The sequence below is a fragment of the Cryptomeria japonica genome, chromosome 1 (assembly GCF_030272615.1).
Source record: "Cryptomeria japonica chromosome 1, Sugi_1.0, whole genome shotgun sequence".
Lineage (NCBI taxonomy): Eukaryota > Viridiplantae > Streptophyta > Pinopsida > Cupressales > Cupressaceae > Cryptomeria > Cryptomeria japonica.
The window spans coordinates 219,676,851-219,699,915 of NC_081405.1; the positions used below are offsets into that span (position 1 = coordinate 219,676,851).

Here is a 23,065-nt window from a genome sequence, read left to right on the forward strand (position 1 = left end):
AATAAATAACTTTCAAATATTCCTTCGTTGGTAATTATTAATTCATTTGGGGTCTCTCTCTCTTTCTATGTATAACGATCCAGGAGGGGAGATGACATCTTTCGACCAAGAAGAGTGGCAGTCGCAAGTGAAAATGTAGACCATTAACTTGATGTAGTTAGTTGATTCTATTCAATGTGAATCCTTTAAGTTTGAAGCCTTTTGCTAATAACTAATGGAACACATTTAAATGTTTCGCCCTTGAGAATCGATGGTGAGATTTCTGATGTAAGAGCAATTCGTGTTTATGTCTCTAGAGTGCCACGATTTGAAAAAAAACATTTTCATTTTGAATGAAGGCAACCAAGGTATTAATTAATTTCAATCACCAAGCATTAAATAAAATCGCCAAACACCTATGATGGAGTATCGAACCTATACAGGCAACTATAATTTTGTGTTGATCATTGCATTTGATCAACATAGAGAATCGATATTGCTTAAGGAAGCGAATTGCTTTCCAAAATTATAGCAAAATTGACAAGTGATTCATGTTATAAGGTGATATTCAGTGATGAGTTTGTGACTGAAAGCGATTGTGATCTTGACACAATGATCTTATTTGAGGTCAGCGAATTCTTTCTCATATACATCGACTTCATAGACACCATCATGTCTACTGGCAGCGACTCTTGAGTTGAAGAGTGATCATACGATACATAAGCTGGCTGTATGCATTTCGTATCGAAGTCTGGCAATTCACATTGGTCGGTACATTGCCTTGGTGGTGATTCAAACCAAGAACAATGATACTACTTTTGATGTGTGATCAAGCTTGCATCAAACTCACAATCACAACAATCACCAAGGACAACAAATTTGTTCATCTTCAGCTTGTTGATTTCAATCACCAATATTTGATTACAGTGAATTGCTATCAAGAGGCAATGTGAACATAAGGCTATTTGAATTTACATCAGAATCTGATAGAATCCAGTGATCAATCAAGGGTATGTTCACTTGAAGAATATTCAGTTTGGCCACTGGATGGCTATGCTAGAGGAAAACCACGCTCAATGTGGTAGTAGTGATTAATATTGCAGACCTAAAGATCTTGAAGGCAAATTTATGCAGATGAAGATGAAATGAAAAAGAGCATCACAATAGACCCTTGCAGCACTTACTGATTTGAAAGAGGCAGTGCCGGAAGTGTTGTAGAAACGGGCTAATTTAGATGCATCCATCTCTATCCCTTGTGAAATTGTGTTTGATCTGGAAAATATGAGGTCGGTTGCATGGGATGGCAACACTGAAGATGACGAAGATGAGACACAGCTATAGGTCTAGCTCATTGGTGTATCGACAACAAAGAGATAAGTATTTTATGATTGTACCTTTGAATATTGATCATGAATTTTATATAGTTAATAATTCATGCAATAACATTGGTAATAGTGAGTCAGGTATGCTTCCAGCATTGGTCTGTTTATTTCTCTTCGGGTAGCTTGATTCCTTGAACTATTATAAATCTTTCTTTAAAATGCTTCCAGAACGGATCAAGGAGCAAAAGGATGATAAGAGATTGCATAAGGAATTCAAGGGAGGAAGAGCTTGTTGCATCCTGTGAGGAAGTTATGTAGGCTGAAGAAATGTATGGAGTTACAACTTACAGCCATGGGACTGAGTTGAGACATCTCTCGAAGAGGAAGAACCCATATTGTCATTGCGATCAATTTCTTCGAAGAGAAGGAAATAACATTCAGGGGGAGTCTGACAAACCAACAGAAGCAACCTTTGACAAGGAGGTCAGGAGGTTGATGCAAGAATTTGGAGCTTCAGAGGGAGCCACATCATCATGAATATTTGTTGTAATGTATATTTCTCTGAGATGGAGAAGTATGAGGTGAAAGCCCTTGTTAGTGTATATTTCTCTAAGACGGAGAAGTATGAGGTGAAAGCCCTTGTTAGTGTATATTTCTCTGTGACGGAGAAGTATGAGGTGAAAGCCCTTGTAATGCATTTTTCTCTGTGACAGAGAAACTTGAGGCGAAAGCCCTTGTCTTTCCACCCCCTGGGAGTAGCCATGGTGGACGTCATGTTGAGAGACTCCATGACAACATCATGTTGAGAGACTTCGTGATGAATTCTTTGTACTTGTTTTTTTCTTCACTCATGGGAGAAGCCATGGTGTACATCATGTTAAGAGACTCCATGACGACATCACGTTGAGAGACTCTATGATGGGCACTTGTACGTGTGTTTCTTTCCACACATGGGAGTAGCCATTGTGGACGTCATGTTGATAGACTCCATGACGACATCACGTTGAGAGACTTCATGATGAACCTTTAAGCTTTCCACAAATGGGTGTAGCCATTGTGGGCATCATGTTGAGAGACTCCATGACGTAGATATCTGGAAAATATCTCCCTAGCTAAGAGGGAGTGTTAGTGTTTGTTAGCTTTAGGAGATATTTTTCTCTAAATTTAAAATAATAAAACTAATGAAGGCAATGATTCATATAAACAAAGGCAACAATTAATAGAGTTGTTAACTAAAGACACACCCTTTCAAATAATGTCTCCTTTCTAAAGAGGTGCATCATTTCACTAAACATGGAGATATATAAGGAGACTCAAATCATTTGAAAATGTGATGAATACACACTTACATTTCTGATCCTAAAAACTAACAACTACGTGGGGCAACCCTAACTCCAAAAGCAGCCTGGATATTGTCTCGCTGCCAGCTAGTGTCTACAGGCCCAACAAGGTTATCGCCTGTAAGCTCACAAAGATTGCTCTATTTCCGGTAACTTTTTTGTTTGAATACCGGTAGAGGTGTAATTCTATTAATGCGGCTAAAGTCATGCTCCGACTCTTTCTGGTCAACAGTTATATTGTGCCAAGTTTTTGGTGAGTTTCGCTATTCAAATTGTCAAGTAATTGCTGAATTTTCAGCAAGTCGGCGAGTTTGACAAGGAAACTCATGGGTTGTGGGAATGACATGAACATGCAATTTTGATGCATTTTTGAGACTGAAAACATTCATTTTTCCTCCTTTTTAACCTCCCATGCCATAGGAAAATATCACACTATCAATTGTACATCCTTGAGAACAATTTGAAAAGAGTTTTAGTTGATTTGAAGGGCAAATTTGAGGAATTTCAGTTTCCAGGCAAGTAATTTTTTTTCAAGCATGTAAGTCACTTCTAGCATATTAATAATAGATTTGTAAACAGTATTTACTGTTTTACTTGTAATGAATTCAATTTTTGAAAATTTTATGACTGATTTGTACTAGTATTTTTTATGAAATTGCTCTTTGTTGCCTTAAATAAAGGGTTTTACACTTTTGAGTCCAAAAAAAGGTTTTTTTTTTTAAACATTTTTTTTGGTATTTAAACATGCATGTTACATATGATGACATCTGGCTTCACATCAAGATTAGCAGCTTTTATTGAAATGATGGAACTGGAAGCAAGGATCTCACTTGAAAATTCATAATATTGGGACTGGTACTAGCGAGAGTGATTTGCATCTTATGAATGATGAAGCTTAATGAGGCATTAATCACTTCAAATACCATATGGAAGACATTTTTAGACATGATGCCAAGGCATGCCCAAAAACTAAAGAAGAGGAAAAACAAGAGATGCAAGCTCTGCATTATTGGATGAGAAGAAACTTTAGAGGGAAAGAACACCAGCAGCAGTAGCCATTAATCTTGACATGCAGTTAGAAACAAAAGAAGATATGGCAGACATGGTGGGCTCTAGTTGTGGTCCATGCAAATAAAGCACATCCACTTCATTTAGTTTGAGCAAAGCATACACACGAGGCTTTTTTGTGCTTGGAAACATACATACCTAGAGCACAACCTTTGTTGCAAAGTACAATGTGGATGAAAGAGATATGCCAAGATGGAGATGAGGTGTGTGTGTGAGGTTCTAGTTTTACAGCCTTCCTTCTAATGTGGCAAAGAGTTTGTATTGAGAGAATATAGTGACATCGTTGATAGTTACAGGGACAGGGTACAAGTTGTCTTTCTCCAAAAGATTTAAGTGGGAAGTTGTCTAGAATGTTGTTGAAGATGTAAAGTCAATTTTGAAAGAACAAAATACATAGTGGCAAAAGTTTGGGTGCACTATTCTTTCAGATGGGTGAATAAATGGAAATAAGTGTATCCTTATTTAACTTTTGGGAATTTTCAAATGGTAAGATGGTTTTCCTGAAGACTACTGATAATGCCACTAGCAAATTAAAAAAATGTATAATCTTTGAGCCTAATGCTGGGACAAGTTGTCTTAGAGGTGGGCATAGAAATGTGGTGCAAATTATCACTAAGAATTTAGTAGCATATGTGGAGTCTAGGAGATTGCTTAAGGAGATATATCTGCCACTCTTTTGGACGTGGAGGACAGGGAAAAATGATTAGGTGAGACCAGTTGTAGAAGCTGCAAGAAACATTACAGTATATTTATAATCACCCTCGGGTTCTTAGCTTGAGAGAGAATACACCCAGGTGAATATGCAAATAGGGGTCACAAGGTTTGGAACCGACCTCCTAACATTGCAAAACATTACTAGTTTGTTGACATTGTTGAAGTAGATGTTTGTGAGTCAAGCATAGCTAGGTACACCATATTCAATTAGATTGATGGAGAGAGGATCACAAAGACAATTTTTGATAACAACTTTGTGAAGAGAGCTACCTAGATTGTTAAGGTAACCTCAAACTTCAATTTAAATTTGAAACTGAATCCTTTAGTTTATAAACTTTAAAAGTATTAAACTTTCATTGTAAATTTCTAAATTTCATTTGTTTGTACTTGTAGGGTTGTAGCTTGTGGTGAGATTTTTATGTTTGGTAGATGGATATGAAAAACCAATGAAGTACATTTATAGGCCATGGATAGGGCCAAAGAGGCCACCCATAAACTATAACAATGGGGATTGAGATAGATTTTATCCTATTTGGAAGATCATTTATCAGAGGTAGAACAATCACATCCACCAACTCATTCATGTAATGGGATGCTACCTCAATCCCAAGTTTTTCTTCTTCAATAACTTCATTGATCCTAATGGTGAGGTCATGGAGAGCCACTCAATATGCATTGAAAGGATGGAACCCAAGTTTGAGGTGAGCAACCTCATTATTTCAGAATTGCAAAATTACAAGCATTCTAGGGAAAGCTATTTTCTAAGACACTAGCTACTCGAGGGAGACCCATCTAGAAATTAGTTAAAAGAATTGGAGTCTTATATTTTATAAGTTATAAATTACAATTATTAATTAAATATTGTTTGCTTACAAAGTTTTGAATATCTTATTTGTATGTTCTTGGTGGGAAGATTGGGATGGAAATACCCTAATCTTCAAAAGTTAGACCTTTGAATTTTGTCTCAACCTTGTAACATTTTTAGCTGTGAAAACAACCACAGTGTGTTTAATGCCACTCACACGAAGAAGCACATTAAGTTGACACAAGGAGGTCTCAATGACTTAGCTTTTGTGCAATACAACCTTCATCTCTGGACAAAACAAGAGGATAGACTCAAGGATCCTATTATTTAGATGACATTGATCCCTCTAGTGATTGGACCATGTAGGATGAGAAGTCTTCCTTGTTTAAGACGTCAAGTTTGTTGACTTCGAGAGGCAAGCTATGAAGGATGTGGCTGCAGTAGAAGTAAGAGACTAGATTGGATGATATGTATGTGGTTAAGAGTCATTGCAGATCATGGAGTACTTTCATTCTGAATTCGGAACAGGCTATGTAGGAAGTTTGGCAACAACTCACCAGATCTTGAGGGCAGGATACTACTGGCCCACGGTTTTTAAAGAAACATACGAGCATGTCAAAACTTGCCACACTCCCATGTAGCTGCTGTTCGTGAAAAGAACCCCGCCATGCCACTTCGACCGATTATAGAAGTAAGACCATTTGCCATTACTTAAAGTTTTCTAATTGGGCATTTGATGATGGGATTACATTAAATTTTTTGTCAAGCTATTATCCTTAGGGTAATGGCTTGGCAGAGTCGGAACTTGCTCAGTGTGATTAAAAAACTCTTGGATAAAGACCGGAAAGATTGGCATACTCAACTGAAGTTTGCTCTCTAGGCAGACAAAGCACGAGCCAATAAATCTTTAGGGACCTCCCCATATCATTTAGTCTATTGGCAAGACCTTGTCTTTCCAATCCAACTGAGGATTCCAACATTGAAATTCATGCAAGAATACCTTGACCCGGAAGAGAGAGTTCAAATACGATTGCCACATTTGCTACTATTGGAAGAAAAGAGAGAGCAAGTTCTCGAGAACTTTGCAAAACACCAAGGGTTTATCAAACGATGGTTCAATAGGCGAGCTTAAATTAAGACCTTCAAAATTTATGATCTGGTCTTGTATTGGGATAAAGCCCATGAACGAAAAGGAGATCATGACAAGTGTGATAACTTGTGGAAAGCACCATACCAAATTTCCGAGATACTTGGAGAGAATGCTTTCAAGATTAAAACTTTGACAGGAGAAGACATCACACTGCCTGTCAAAGTTTAGTTTGCTTAGTTTAGTTTTGTTTGCTTTCGTTGTTAGTTTAGTTTGCTTAGTTTAGTTTTGAATACAAGGGGATTCCTATTTGCAAGAAAAGTGATGTTGCTTCTATGCACACTCTGGTGTTCCTTGCTAAGTTATGTTCGGAGTATTTCTTGGATAAATATTTGTGAAGAATCTTTGAGTCCTAGATTAATTATTTCTAAAGTATCTTAAAGTTAAAGATTAGTACTTGACTAGGAAGGGAATCATCTATTGTGTCTTGACACTGAATTTTGTGATTATTAAATCTTATACATTGAAAAATTCACTGAGTCATAGTGGTTCCTTAGGAAAAGTCATGGCTAAATGTAAGAAAATTATCAAAATCTTACTTCAGCATGTTGTGCGAATCGCACACCCATCCCCGTCTTGGACAGGGACCCCCCAGTTTGTGCCTTTCTGTCCTTGCGGAAGAGGAGGGGGATATGAAGGGTCAAGTGCCGCTAAAACCAAATTCGGCCTCTAGGGCCATATTGCGAACTTAAAACTCCCCAATTCTCGCAAAATCGCCTAAATGTGAAGAAAGAGTTAAGGCTTGCAATGACGTTGAAATGCCGATTTTCACCAAGGGATACAAAGGAGATAAAGAATGCAAAGTGCCAAGGTTGACAAACTCGCCCAAGTGCCAAAACTCGCACTTTTTGGAAAAAAAATCAAAAGTTGGCAAAAATGCCTCAAAGGGCCAAATTCAGACCTTTTAGCCAAAATGTTAAGAAGTGAAAGTTGGCAAAAGTGCCCAAAGGGCCGAATTTGGACCTTTAAGTGAAAATCTGAAAAGTGAAAAGTTGGCAAAAATGCCCTAAATGGCCAAATTCGGACCTTTTAGCCAAAATGTTAAAAAGTGAAAGCTGGCAAAAGTGCCCAAAGGGCCGAATTTGGACCTTCAAGTGAAAATTTGAAAAGTGAAAAGCTTGCAAAAATGCCCCAAATGGCCAAATTCGGACCTTTTAGCCAAAATGTTAAAAAGTGAAAGTTGGCAAAAGTGCCCAAAGGGCCGAATTTGGACCTTTAAGTGAAAATCTGAAAAGTGAAAAGCTGGCAAAAATGCCCCAAATGGCCAAATTCGGACCCTTTTAGCCAAAATGTTAAAAAGTGAAAGTTGGCAAAAGTGCCCAAAGGGCCGAATTTGGACCTTTAAGTGAAAATGTCAAAGTTTTTAAAACTTTTAGAACGCCCCTCTTGCCCGAAATTGCCAGGAACAACTAAATCCGCGGAAGGAGTAAAAGCATTAAAACTTGGGAAATTTTCAAATGACCCTCCAGGCGTTAAATTTTAATATTTGTTAAATTAAATTAATTAATTTTTCAAATTGATTTATTGAAATGAAATTGATCGTTCGCAAGTCGCAGGACGCCATTAGAGAACCAGGAGAAAGACCTGAAATGCAAATCGAAGGAGGATCGCAATCAAGGCCAGGCGTTGAAGACTGGAAAAGAAAAAAGATGTGGGAACGCGCTGCAGGAGCGCGAGAGCAACCAAACATTGGGAACCGTGGCACTGAACAAAGATGAAGTCCACCAGCGGGATCAAAGACCAAAGAACATTCTGAATGCTGCAAGTTTATGCCTTCTCGAGAAAAAGCACACAGCTGGATTTAATTCCAGGAATTCAATTTCTAAAAAGCTGAAATTGTTTTATTGTAAAACTGTTTGTAGGCCCCACTCAAATATTTTGAAAGAAAGGGGAAACAAGTCAATTGTGGATAGTTATGTCCAACTACCGAATAGACTCAAATTGAAGCCAAATAGTGGCAGGTAGTTGAAATTGTGGTTGAATAGACGAGTGAGAATTTAATGGGCATGGGTTAAGGCTGCTAGTTTCTGGAAGGCAGATCAGGACCCTTGGATGTAGTTAATCCTAGCCTTTGGTTCGTATTGTAAAATCTCTAAAAGGCAGAGGCCTTTCTTTTGTAAAGGGTTAGATAATTAGAAATTTTTGTTAAATAGTTAGACTCTGGTGAGAGAGTTAGATTTTAGAGTTAGAATAGGTTAGATTTTAAGTAGTAGCATAGAGATGCTGCAGAAATTGTTGTAATAGGCAGCTGAAATCAATATATAAACATTGATGGTGTTTATTGTCTTGTTTTCATCCTGTTTGCATGGTTTCTTTCAGCATTTTAGATAGATCTTTCTATTTTGGGTGTGCAGGTATTTGATAGATTCAGGCTCATACCATTGAGGATATATTGATTGTGTATCCTTTTGTATCGTTAACCTGAGCCTTTAATTGTGCTTAGTTCAATTGCAAGTGTCCGTTTGAGCTGTGCCAAAATTGGGTGCTTAGCCGTGCGTCTCCAGTCCGAAAATCTTCCAAGTCCCTTTGAAGATTGTACCGTTCCTGCAAGGTTGTGAGCTATTCTGGCCAAGCAAAAATTGGTTATGTTGAATCCGTCTACCCGCATACCCATGTTGTTAGTTTTAGATCTCCTAACCCTTTCCTTTTGCTCTTTATTACGTAATTCGAGAATCGCAGCAGACCAACTTGTTGCAAATCGTAAGTCCCCTTGTGTTCCCATCAAATCACATCGACCACTGATTAATCCCACAGTCAAGACCTGACAATCAAAACCTTGAGGTCATCCCCTTTGATCAAACAAAAAAAAGCATTAGGGATTTCCTTATCTCAAGAGAGGATAGGATACTCAGCGAGTACATTCTATTTTGCGTTGGCCGGATGAAGTCACAAGTTCAGCGATTTTAGACACGTCAACACAACGCACTATAATTCTCAAGCCCAATTGAGCTTCATTGCTTATGAGCCAAAATGTGGAAATATGTGAATAGAAAGAGAAAAATCAAGAAAAATTGAAATGAAAAGAAATATCAGAATACTTGGCTTTGGGTGTGCGAAAATCTCTACAAGTGTAAAGAAAAAGAAAGAAAATAAATCGCCAAAAGTAGAGCAATCTCTGTGAGATTACAATGATAACCTCATCGGGGCTATAGATGCTCGCTGGCAGTGAGGCTCTATCCAGGATGCTTTTGGAGTTAAGACAAATTACACAACTTGCCATGATGGAATCGAAGCGTTACCTTGTTCTTACAAGACGAAAATGAATGCATTTGCACACACTTATAATTGTAGGATAAAGTGTCTTGATATAGTTTAGGATTCCTCTTCCTTTATAAGTACCCTTCTTAGCCAATGGGTAAGTTAGTTAAAGTTAATCCGAGATTTCAGGTTTGAAATGGGTTTTTTCTTTGGAATGTTTGGGGACATTCCCCACGTGGAGTCGCTAGATGTTGTGACCTTTTTCACACATTGCCCCATTGCAAAATGTCATGTCCCCTCTTTAGCTTTGTCTAGCAGAGACATCTGAGTTAGCCTATTATGGAGTCTTGTAGGTTGGCAATGGTGGATAGAGACTCAGTCAGGATATTCAGTGTTTGGATTTGGTGTTTCTGGCAGTAGTAGACCAGTTTGGAGCAGTTCCTTGATTTTAGGAGGCAGTTCATACATTTTAGGAGGCAGTTCCTACTTTTTAGGAGGTTGTGACAACGTCCAGGGTTGGGATTTCATGAGACCATTCCTTGGTTTCAGTTTCAGGAGATTTGGGTGTGTTTCCTAGTTTCTAGGACCATCCCTAGATTTTAGGGATGAGACTGCTAGTTGATCCATGATTTCCGACATCAGTCACAGACAGGTGACAGGTTCCATTTCAGACTTTTGGAGTCATTTGAGCCTTCTGCAGCTATTTGGGTTATATTTTTAATATATTTAAATATTTCCTAAGTTAGCGTTTAATTAATTAAATAAGGCTATGTTTATAGCCATTTTGGAGTAATAAGGGGTTTTTGGCTTCATCTGGATGCATATGCCCATGTGTTATAGCTCGTTGGAAAGGTCTTGAACTTTTCTAAATGTTTCCCATTTGTCAGGGACCCTTTTGATGAACGAAATTCTTTTATATTAAAAAAGTGGCATTTTCTCTATACTTGGTGACTAAAAATGAGAAATAAGACTTTATAAGCCTAAGCGCACTTTTCATACACTTTTAGGGTTCGAGCTAGAGGGAAAGAGTTATAAGGAGATGGTAACCTAATTATCAAGTATCTTTTACACATTTCATCTTTGATTTGGAGAATTTGCTCTGGAGAGCGATTCAGCATCTGGGACGAAAACCCCAGGGTCTTGCCTGTCTGGGACGAAGCTCCCAGCACAGTGGTTATTTGGTTCTTGCATTAAGTTTTCAGTGCCTTAGAGTTGGTACGACATCTTTTCTGGAGGATTCAGTGAACAGAGTTAGTGTTCAGTGTGGGGATTGGGGTTTCTAGCTTGGCATCACCTAACAACCGTACGACTGTACTTTGCAGCCATTTCTCTTCCCACGTGGAGCTATGTAAGAGCTTTGGATGTTTGCTGCAGCTTCCTTCTTGATTTCAGTATTCACTCTTCTTTCAGGTTGGACTCATTGCTTATTGTAATCTTCCTGGAATTGTTTGGAATCACTATTTGGACAATTATTTGATTTAAATAAATCAGAAATCTGCTTGGTGCGATTCTGATTTGGCTGTGTATGAACATTTATTTCCAGTACTCTTTTCAGGTACTTGTTCTTCAATTATTACTTGCTGAAAAACTATCAAAAACACAAAAATAAACAAACCTTCTGCAACTTCTGTCTATTATCTAAAACCATCAAAGGAAACACAGGAAAATATAGTTTATTAATTTAAAAACTACAGCAAATCAGCAAGGAGATCCATCAGGGATCTTTCACAAAAGGGGACCCCCAGTTTTTTTTGCTTTTTAGGTTTTTGAGTCACCAATCTTCGCAACTCTAGAGTTAGGAGTTTTTTTAGAGAGTTTTCCAATATTCCTTAGGTCAATTGGACCAATTATGATCAAAGGGACATTTTAACATCTTAGAAGTGCTAAAGCAAGCCAAAGGACGAAGAACACATCTGCTTGGGGTCAATTCTGGCAACTTCCTATTTTTGTGGAATTTTGCTTTTTTGCTTTTTGCTTTTTGGCACTTTGGGACCAATTTGGGAAGCATCTTTTTCACCTTCTTTTTTGTTTTTTGCTTTTTCCAACTTTTTGAAAGTTGACCTAGGATTGGGTCACTCAGGTCATGGCAACAGGGTTCTTGTCTTCGAAATGAAAAGTTTGTATCTCCAAGGTGGAAAAGCAAGGAAAAATCTCTAGACATGACATTGATCCAGAAGTTCCGGACAACATGAAGTGTTGAGCAAGAAAATCCTTTAAGTGTCTTTGGCAAAGAGAAAATTTCTAAATGGAGAAAGCAATGTCTTGTGCAATGCCAAACTCCGCCCAAGGAAAGGATGAAAATGACTTGCAAAGGTATCAACTCTGCCCAACATCTAGCCACAATGGCATGACAAGGCAAGAAGTCTGCCATGTCTAAGACGGGAATGGATTTGAGCCATAAGAAAGTCCACCAAGGTCAAGATGAGCAATGGCATGGCAACACACAAACTCCACCTTGCACATAGCCAAAATGGCTTGCCAACAAGTGAGTTCCGCCCAAGAAAGGTTGATATTCACATGCGAACATGCAAAGTCTGCCAAGGTTGAAAGAAAAAGGACTTGCAAACACATGAAGTCCACCCTACACTTAGCCAAATTGGCTTGACAATGCATCAACTCTACCCATGCCTTGTGAAGAAATGTCTTGATCAATGGCTAAGTCCACCTAGGAAAAGCATAAAAATGGCTGGACAACACATGAAGTCTGCCAAGATCAAGGAGAAAAGTCCTAGCACATGGTGAAGTTCGCCATAGGTAAATGGTTGACCAAGTTTGAAAGGTCAAAGAAAATTTTGCCCAACACTTAAAAAAAACATTTCTTAAATGCAAGGAGAATCTAAAAGATTCCTTGCCAACACATTCGCCTACATGGACAAGATGAGGATAAATTTGGCTATGTGAAGTGGTGCCAAGGAGCAAGAATAGAAACTTTATTTTGGAAATCTTCTAGAGGGATAAAGTTGCCATTTTGAGGAAGATGAGAAAGGGACTAAGTTCAATGAATCCATAAAAAAACATAAAGATGCCAAAAGAGTTTGAACTTTTTAGCCTTATATCAATTTTAACATGTCATTTCACTTTCATTTCTTCCCAAGTTCGAAAGTTGAAGAGATCTCTCTCTCCCAAATTCCACAAGGAATATTTTTGAAAGACAACAAGTGAAATTTCCGAGCAAAAGAAAGAATTAATCAAGAGTTTTCATTTTCTTTCAGATGTAAAGGGGTGGATTTTTCATCAAAATCAGTCAAAAGTATAATTTTAAAGTTCAAAATCTGAGTTATTGACTGATTTCGTTCATCTTTTTTCTGTCTCAAGCACTTATTTTTCATGAATTTTACTAGGTGTTGAGCAGATTTCCTCCATTCACAGTCTGATTTTTTTTGTGTTTTCTTCGTAGAATTTTAATTTTTATGATAGACTGAAGGCGAAATTTTGGACAAAAGAATTCAGAATCAGGATTAAAATCTTAGAGTTTATTGAAAGTAATATTCATTTAATTTCCATGTCTCTTTCAGGAAGTAGGTGACAAATCAAGGAGGACTTTTAAGAAAGGTTCAAGTGAAGTTTGCCAACAAAGGAACGCAACCCGAGTCGAAAATCACTTCAAAATGGAGAAAGGTTGGAGACACCAACCTTGGTCACGTTGATTTCAAGGAATTCAGAAGAAGAATGTATGGACATGAAGGGTATTTGCCCACACCAATTACTCGAAGAATGATGATGAACAGTATAGTCCAGGCAGCCGGGTTTCCACTAGTAGTGGAGTGTGGTGAGCTAATTGTAGAATGTGCAATGCACTACAATATCCAGCAAAGGCAGATTATTGCACCTGATGGGAGAATATTGGTATATCTTGGAGAACTGGCTATCTAGAAGGCATTCGGGATTCCAAACTACAACATAACCTCATTCAAAACCAAGGAGGAACTCGCTAGAGACTAACTCAAGAAGCCAAGGACTTGGTAGGAAGATTTGGATCCCGGTTCACTTAGTATCCAAGATTCACATATGTGAGGGTTTAGGGATTTACCGGATGTCCTTATAGGCTTCCAATTTATCTGACCAATAGAATGATATTGCTTGAAGTTTTGAGGCAATTGGAAACATATGAAAGCTTCTAGAGAGCAAAGCACAAGACTGCAATTTCTTTTCCATTTTTTATTGGAAAAATTATTGAATCCTGTTCAACAGCACAAGCAGCTGAAAGTGCAAGGTTGGAAATGCAATGGTATCCATTTATCTTCTACTGATCCAGAGAAAACTTTGATCCCCATAATCACATCGAATTGATAAATGGAGAAAAGTACAAGCATATGATGGATCTTGAGGACTTTTGGGCGAATGCTGCAGATGAATTTGATATTAGGAAAAAGCTATGGTCAAGATTATCTGTAAATTTGATCAGAACAATTGAGCTTTCCGTGTGCTTGACCAACTAGAGGATGATGGAGAATACACAACCACGTTATGATGAGAATAGACCTCTTTCTCCGGTAAGATGGTCTGATCCAAAACTTGTAGATTTAGCCACTCTGATGCAGCCAGTTGTCAAATATTCACAATGGTGGGTTGATCAACAAATCCAATAGCTGAAACGAAGAATTATGTTCCTTACTTACAATTTGATGGGCGTTATGGAGTCCTATTCTTCGAATGATGAAGGATCGTCTCAAAGTGTTGGGCCGCTTGAAAGTATTAATTCAAGAAAAAGAAAGGAAGTAGCTGAAAGTTCGGCAAAGTCAAAAGGGAAGAAAATTATAAATAAGAAAGCTATTGAAAAGAAACAGAAATCAGGCCCATCTTATTCCGCCACATCCAGAAATTTGAACAATATATTAATTCTTGAGGATGAAACACTAACTGAGATGAAGATCCCTTCCCCAATTCATGAAGAAAGAAATGTGGAATCAATTCAGTAGGAGGATTAAAAACCACCATCTCCTTCAAATACAAAAATAATTGAATCAGAAAATGAGGAGATGGATATCTTAGATAGGGAATTCCAAGAGGGAATGATTTCTGCTCTTCAAATAGTTGAGGATAATCTAGGTGAAGAAAGTAATCAAGAAGAGGAAGGTATTGAACAACCCACAATTTTTGATTGGTTAAAGGAGAGGATGAAAGTAAAGGCACTTGTGGAAATTCTAAAAGAAGATGATACATCGGATTTCCTAGCCAAGTTGGAAAAGGTTGCAATAAAGAAGACAACCAAGAGGTTTTCTTCGATTCCGAGGGATGAAGCAGGTTGTCGTTCAGTTCAAATAGTTGTGCCAAAAGTTGATAAGGCAAAAGAAGATATTACTCCTGTGGAGTATGAAATAACAAATATCAACTTAGGTCCAACCACCAAGGGGCAAGAAGTTGAGGACTTGGATAATTCAATCTCTTCAACTTAGGTCCAACCACCAAGGGGCAGGAAGTTGAGGACTTGGATAATTCAATCACTTCCATCAAGGCAAAGTTGGAGAAGGAAATACGAAAGAAAAGGGAGTACAGAAAGGAAGTTGAGTAGTTGAAGAAGTATATCCAACACTTGACCAAACCCATTAATCAAGGAGATGCATCACCTCCACTCTTAACTCTTCCATAGGAAATAGTTGGGGACTTTGAAGAAGGGAAAGTGATAGCTGAAGAGACTAAATAATGGATGACAAGCAGCAGTAAAGAAGCTGTTACATTTGTGAAAAAATTGATGTTGGCATATGGATAAACTTCTTCATTTCTCTCTAGAGTTCAGGACATGTCAAAAGTGTGGGAAGATCTTCATGATGTTCAAGATAGAATATTCCCATGCTTAAAGGTGTTGAAAAGAATTCCCAAGCAAGAATTAATAGATGGTCAAGTGATTGCAGCTGGAGCTGTATATGATTTCGACACATGGTATTGGGCATTAATTGCAAGAAGTGAAGTTCTGGAAAAGGTAAAAGTTGATGGTGTCAAAAATGAGGAACTGATAAAAGAGATTTAGAACAAGATTTTCCTTGTGGCTATTGATATACTTGGGAAAGAAACAATTCGGGAAAATGAAATGCACGTGGAAAATCTGAGGATCAAAGCTCTGGAGAATTTCTTCACCATCATCAAACCAATCCTTCAGCAAAATTTCACTAAGGCATCAACTTTCTTTTCTTTTAGGGATGCCTTTTAGAAACAGGAATTGGAATGGGAGAATGCTTTTGCCACATATGCTGATGACTTGGAAGTAATGGAATTCAAGATAAACATGCTGGCACATGGAAGAGGCCAATCCTTTTGTGCCCAGGTTCATTGAACATGCTGCTGTAGAAAGAGGATAAGGATGCATCCTTCTATAAGAAGGCTCCTTGTGCCACTTTAATTTATTTGTTCTTATCGAATAACTATTGGAAACCCTAATTAGGGTATTTATGCTATAATCTTAACCATTGATCTTTGTTTGATCTAGACCTTTCATTTATTTTCAAAACTCTATATAAGCCCCTCTTCTCTCATTTGTATGCGAGAGATTTGTGAAATTGTTGCTAAGAAATACTTTGATAATAAAATTCATTTGCATTGCTTTGAATCCTTACTATTATCACATGGTTGCATGGTTTCATATTTTCTTCAACTTAGAGTAGAATTTTCTTTACAAAGTTGTTAAATGAATGCAAGATTTGATCATATTGATTGGTGAAATTGTTGCTCATACTTTTGATAAACAAATGATTTTTGTTCATCGTGCAAAGTTAGCCTGAGCGTATTTTGTGGATGTTTAACTTCTGCTTTGGATAAATTTTGTTCATTTTGATGGTATTATTCATAGTATGAAAGCCTTAAGCACAACCCTTGAAGATTGTACCTACTTTGTATAGTTGTCCCCGTGTGGCGAAGCAAAGTGTGGTTGTTATTTTCACTCAATCATTGTCATCTCTTAAATTCCTAGGAGTAGTATAGATTCATAGAATTCCTAAAACCCTTTCCCTTTTACCTTTTTTAAAGTCTAAATTGAGAAAATCCCAAAAAATAAAGCTGAAAGTTTTCATTGTGATTGAAATTCACAAGTCCCCCTTGGATTACCAGCATACATAACCAAATGAGCTATATTCAACATTAAAGTCACTAGTTCGCAGTATAAACATTGGAATCGCCATATGATCTTCGTTGCAATCTTAGCATACCCGGTGATTTTATTCAAGAGAGAATAGAGTGTCTTTTGGGTATCTTTGTTCTGTGTTCGGTGTGTCATAAAACATGCACCAATAGGTCCCTATCTCTGTATCCTACTAAAACATTTGGTAGCTCTTCTATTACAACTCTACAACATTCTATGGTTGAATCTTCCAGAAACAATAAATTTGGCAATGACAGGGAATCTGTCCTTTAGGCCGATGGTTTGGTAGAAGTCTTGTCCCTCATGATTAAATAGGGTCTTCATGATGGGTATACTTCTCAAGTGTTCGAAGTATTGTCTAGGTACAGTGATCAACTTGAAACATTTTTAGATTCCAGTGGACATTTTGACTTGGCTACTTGTTTGTTTGGTTCTTCTTGTAGTTAATTAAGCTGCGTGGCCGCTAGCTATTGCATTTTCCATACATAGGCTTATGTTCTGGATATGTTGGTTTTGCTAATGCTCCATGTGTATTTTAATTTGTTAATGATAAAAGTTTCTTTAGTCAGTTTTCCTTTCTATTTCTATGTGAAACACTAACTTTAAGATCTTCATCCCCATTTTGTGATTGAATATCCACTTGCTGAATGCTGAGGTTACGATTACGCTGTTTTGGTTGCCAATATGAAGCATTAGCATGAAGGTCCTTCTTCCTTGACAGTACTATCATGCATCTGGAAACTTGATATTACTTGATCAATTATTTTCCCTTGTTTTCTAGAAGCTGACTTTTGTTTTTGGGAGGGATGATGTCCTAGCATTTTTTGTTGTAATGGTTATATCTCACTATGCACTTTGTTGTCTTGCGGGTGATTGTTAGAGTCAGTTGTTAATGGTTAGCATGGTTGCATTTTTCTTAGCAACTGTTAGGAGTTTTAAAAAGACTTCTTGTACTTAGGAAGAGCAGTTTGATCCTCAGATGATCATTCCTTGTCTACTTTTGTAATAACTTCATGTGAATAAAGGTATATCTCTCTTATTTTTTCTGGTATGCATTGTTATTTCTGTTCATCAATTCAGGTACCAGTTTTATTAGATTGAACAATAAACAAGTTTCTTCTGGTTAATATGACTATTGAAACTTTTTTTAAGCTTAAATTCTTGATGTATCAATAAGTATAATCTACAAAGAAGCTGCAGATTTTAAATTCCTGTTTGGTAGCAGAATTCACAAACACATTTATGTTGTTTTGAATACATATGGGTGTGGGGCATCTGACTTATGGAAAATATTGCAGGAAAGGTGATATTTATCTTATGACAACAAAAGATAAAATAGAACAGTCAGTGATTTAAATAAAATGGGTTATCAGTTTTGACAGGAGCTTATAAGTTTATAGTACTTAGGTGTTATAAATTCCATATTGTTTTGTCACGATAACGTGTTATTAATTCTCATGTATATATAGGAGCGGGTCCCTGACATGGTATACACGACTGTGATGGAGTATCAATTAGCAACGGTCACACTTCTAGCATTATTATCAGCTGGAAGTTATAGTGTGAGTCCAATAACTTGTCTTTTAATTTGTATTTACGTGAACACATCACTCAGTGAAATATTTGGTCAGGAACTTCTAATATTTTGCTTTCTCTAGTTTATACTTTATTTCCAATTTTTGTTACTGTTTAATAAATTTGAAGAAGATTTAACGATTATTTTGTAGTTTGGTTTTTAATCTGAAGAACCATCGTTTGCGGTTTAGTAAGGAGTCAGTGTGAAATTGTATTGAATTTATTAGTGTATAGATGGATGTGTGTGGGTGGGTCATAAATTTTGAAGTTATTTTCTAATAGATAAATGCATCTGGGAAAAAAGCATATATTAGATATGCATGCAGAAGTGTATGTGGTGCTTGCGGTTGTGATATGAATATCAAGTTGTTGTGTGACATGTAACTCTATAAAATTGTTTATATACATCTCAGCTGTGAAATGAAAGAAGCGACCTATAATTTCTGTAAAACTAGAACTGTTGTTAGTGGTTGGAGTGATGAGTCATTATGAAATTATTGTTGCAGCTAGAAGTAGCGTGCAGTGGTCATAAAGATTCTTCTCAATAATATCATAAGAACTTGAAAAAATATTCTTCTTTTAGTATGCTAAGAAATTCTTGAGAACGATATCTGCTTCTATGAAATGAATCTATGTTAGCTATGGAGTGGAAGTGTATGTGGCACTAGGAATATTAGCTGCTTTGTTTTACTCTAAGTAAGATTGTTTATAAACGTCCTCGTTGTGAAATGTAAGAAGCACCAATTTCTTGGAGTGTTGTGTGTTTCTTGTGTAGATATGAATTCTTTCCTTCCTTCCATTTTGTGTTGGTGCGATTGCATTTGAGCTTGTGGATAAAAACATCTCTGACATGGGGCCAATGTTGAAACTACTTTTCACTTTTCATTGTAGTTCATGTACTTTTCATTCATGCTCATTCCTATCAAAATCATTTTCTTTCTATAGTTCTGGTCACACACTCGAAATTTTCATCAAATATTCTTGGTGCTAATATATTTGTTCAACATTCTCATAGATCTCTTTAGGACTTGCTATGTGAGCTTAACATTCTCAATGTTTCATGGCCACCTTTAGGATGCATCTTTATTAGAGAGTAATAATGCCGAAGCCTATGATAATCATTGATATTCAAAATATAGAAGATATTGATTATTAATGTAATGTCCCCTTATAAGATTCTCTAGGGTTCGGGACTAATTTCCTATATTTTCAATTGCAAGAGACTTCTATTAAAACTTATAAGCTTGGATAAGTTCAAAAATAACAATTGATGGGAATTAACTTGATTTGCATTGATCACCCTTACATTCAATTGCCTTAAACAAAAAATCGATCTAGTTGTAAGGATAATATCAATCTAATATCTTTTGATATGTAAGAATAAAGGATTGTATTATAAGTATATTGATCAAGAATTTATATGAGACTTTGAAGTATATAATTTCCTCTCTTATCTAAGAGTTGAATGACAATGAAGTTTATTGATATGATATATTGGTCAAGAGTAACGATATTGCTCTTTCTGATATCCTCTTATTATGAATGCAATCGTATCTATTCTGATTGGAGAAATATATATTAAAATATATATACGGACTGCTGTTCCTGAGATTACTTGGTGTAAATGCAATGGTATTTATTACAGATCAGAGAGTATATGCTATTCCTAATATCTTCTATATAATATATGCAAATTATACTACTGCTGATCAACCCAGTCTGATCGCTTGACTAAGGTAGTTTCTGTAATGTTGACAATCTGGTTTTAGGCAATCACTGTTTCAGATGTATGTCTTGATGCTAATGCAATACTGGATCGCTGTCTCTGATTAACTTCTTTTATGAATATGCGATCTGAATCTTCTATTTGCTAATGGATAACCTCCTCTTTCAATATGCCGTAAGGATGAACAGTTGCATCTCTTGATTGTGTTTCTTGCCTCATTATGTTGATCGTGCCCCAAATTAGATAACTAACCATTGATTAGTTAATATCGTTTGACATATACTTTTTGGTGGCGACAAGGATATTGTGTTTGTTTGTAATGTTTGATGACTGTCTAATCACTATTGCAATCATTGCTCCTTAAGCGATTTACACGTTCTCCCACCACGCTTCACAAAAAATCTTGAAGTCTTATTAATAAGACGATTTTCTGAATATTGTGTAATATCCCCCTTAATTTTTTTTCAATTATTTCAGTTTGACAATCAACACAAACACCCGATAGGGTTAGAAAATGAAATCCCAATACTGCTGAAAGTAACCCTTTTCACCTTTTGACGACCGAGAGCCCAATCTGGGAGGGTGAGAGCATATAGTGTTGAGGGGATCGTTAGATGCAAGAAACTGAAATTGATTACAATACTTGGGCGGCAAGCCAGCCCCTTCCACTTTTCAGCGAGATAATGAGAATACTGAAAGATCACTTGGCGGTAAACCAACCAAGGACAAGCCAAGAAACCGAAGTAGCAATCGCTCAACCACTTATCCAGCGGAAGGACTAGAAATGAAATTACAAATCAACTCTACTGCTTATGTAGCGGGAGGACAGTATTACAGTATTCAAAGTAGGAGGCAAAGCCAGCCTCTTCCACTTATGCAGTGGGACTAAGAGCAATAATCCAAGTAGATAGTTGTTAGTACTACTAACCAGCTTTACAATGCACAATATGGATTACGAATTAAAAGAAATCACTATCCCAAAGATAGGCGACAAGGCCAGCCTCTTCAACTTTGCAGTGGGTCTAAGAAAGATCAATAGAAATTGCTGTTAGTACTACTACCAACATTACAATACGAATCATAGAAGATAAGAATGAAGAACCAACAACTGCAAACAATTACCAAGATCTTTCTCTCCACACCAAAGAACCCACACACCCTAAAACCAAATCCACACAAGAAGACACTCCAAAACGGAAAATCTCTAAGTCTGATATACTCCCAGCATGCTGAAAACACACAGACCAGCAACACCAAATCCCACTAAAAGACTCACAACTCACCCAATTCTTAACCAAATGACATGAAACTGAAAGCATATGATCACTAGGAGGTAGGCGATCAATCCTAGGACAACAAAACATGGCAAAATGACCCCAATAATTTATGCATGCATCCTAAAGCACTTCGCCACATGGTACGACCAACTAGGGTACGATTTTGCAAAAATAAAATCCCAAACACCATTTTAGACTTTACAAACTCACAAAATGAATTGCCCAAACCACAAAAAGAGATAGAAGAAATACCCAAAACGAGAAGAGTGACACACTGAGATCTGCAACCAAGAATCTACTTCAGCACACTCCGTGACCAGCAACAAGAACACTCAGAATTCACACAAATCTTCACCACATTGAGTCCAATCTGCTCCTCTAGATGAGAAACAATCATACATTTAGCTAGGCACTATCTCTCAAGCACAAAACTGAGGCACTAGGAGGTATGCGTTCCTTGAAGTAAGAGTCTGACAGCATTTTGGCAACACTTCGTTATCAAAGCAATAATGGATACCAAAAACATGAGCCCAACAATCTTATTTATAACTTTTTGAAGCTCCGAACTCAAATTCACTCCCTCCAAATTCCCATGAAATGAAATGAAATGAAATTACATCCAATTTGGATGCCCAAGCAAAAATAATATTTGCCTTTATTTTAAATCATGTATTTTCTCCAAAAGGGACGCCCACTTAACATAAGTAAAAAATAATTCTTAATTCTTCAAATTGACCCCCGCAAGGTAGCAAATATACTTTATGAAATATTCATAAAGTGAGATATGGCATCCAAGGAAATGAAGTGAATTATTTCATAAAATTAACATATTTCTTTCAAAGGCGTCCATCATGCCTTAAAAAAAATGCAGTTGTAAAATATTTTTCCACAAGCATAAATCGCTCAAAATAAGCTCCAAAAAAGCTGGAAGACAAACTGCTCAAACTGACCTGCCAGAAATAGCCATCTGAACTGGCCTGTTGAACCTGTTATGCCTTGCATATATGTGTCCCCATTTAGTCTCCTTGAGTCAAAATATGGAACCCCATTTTTTTTTTTCTTCTTTTTGGTTTTACCTCGGAACTCCGGAGTCCCAGAGTCCCGAGGTCCCTTTTTGTTCCGACCTCGGAACTTCGGAGTCCCGGAGTCCCGAGGTCCCTTGTTGTTCCGACCTCGGAACTCCGGAGTCCCGAGTTCTTGCTTCTATTCCAACCTCGGAACTCCAGAGTCCCGAGGTCTTGCTGTTGTTCCGACCTTGGAACTCCCGAGTCCCGGAGTCCCGAGGTCCCTTGTTGTTCCGACCTCGGAACTCCGGAGTCCGGGGATCATGTTTATGGTTTTCATACGGAAGGAATCGGGAGGCTATATATAAGAGATGATGAGCTTTTGAGTTCATTTGTGCATTCAGAGCTTCTCTCCCTAACCCCAAGTCGCGAAACTCCAGACTTCCGAGCTCTCTCTTGGCGTTTGTTGGGTTTTCAATTCACTAGGTTGGTGAATTTTCTTTCCTTGTGATGTTTTCCTTTTTTGTTCTTTGTTTTTCGCGTTTTTTGGTTTTTTTTCCGGGTTCCCGATATTCCACCGCAGATCCCTGGAGTTTTGGGTGCCCATTCCATTCCACCTCGGAACCTCGGATCCCCGGAGTTCCAGGAGTCGACCTCCATTCCACCCCGGATCCCCGGAGTTCCGGGTGCCCGTTCCATTCCACCCCCGAACCTCGGATCCCCAGAGTTTCGGGTGTCTGCCTCCATTCCACCCCAGAACCCCAGATCCCCAGAGTTCCGGGTGTCTGCCTCCATTCCACCCCGGATCCCCAGAGTTCCGGGTGCCCGTACCCCGGAA

At 37.6% G+C, this 23,065-nt stretch overlaps 1 protein-coding gene across 3 annotated transcripts in view; it reads left to right on the plus strand.

Moving 5' to 3' along the window:
• The window catches only part of LOC131042897 (E3 UFM1-protein ligase 1 homolog), a 251,377-nt gene that overhangs the window by 209,674 nt on the left and 18,638 nt on the right, over positions 1 to 23,065 (plus strand). For all 3 annotated transcript variants that reach the window (XR_009105331.2, XM_057976226.2, XM_057976225.2), the window contains exon 19: positions 18,115 to 18,207. Coding sequence is in view for 2 of the 3 variants with exons in the window: in XM_057976226.2 (XP_057832209.2) it covers positions 18,115 to 18,207 (93 nt within the window). In the remaining variant the exon portion in view is untranslated. The remainder of the gene's footprint in view (positions 1 to 18,114; positions 18,208 to 23,065) is intronic.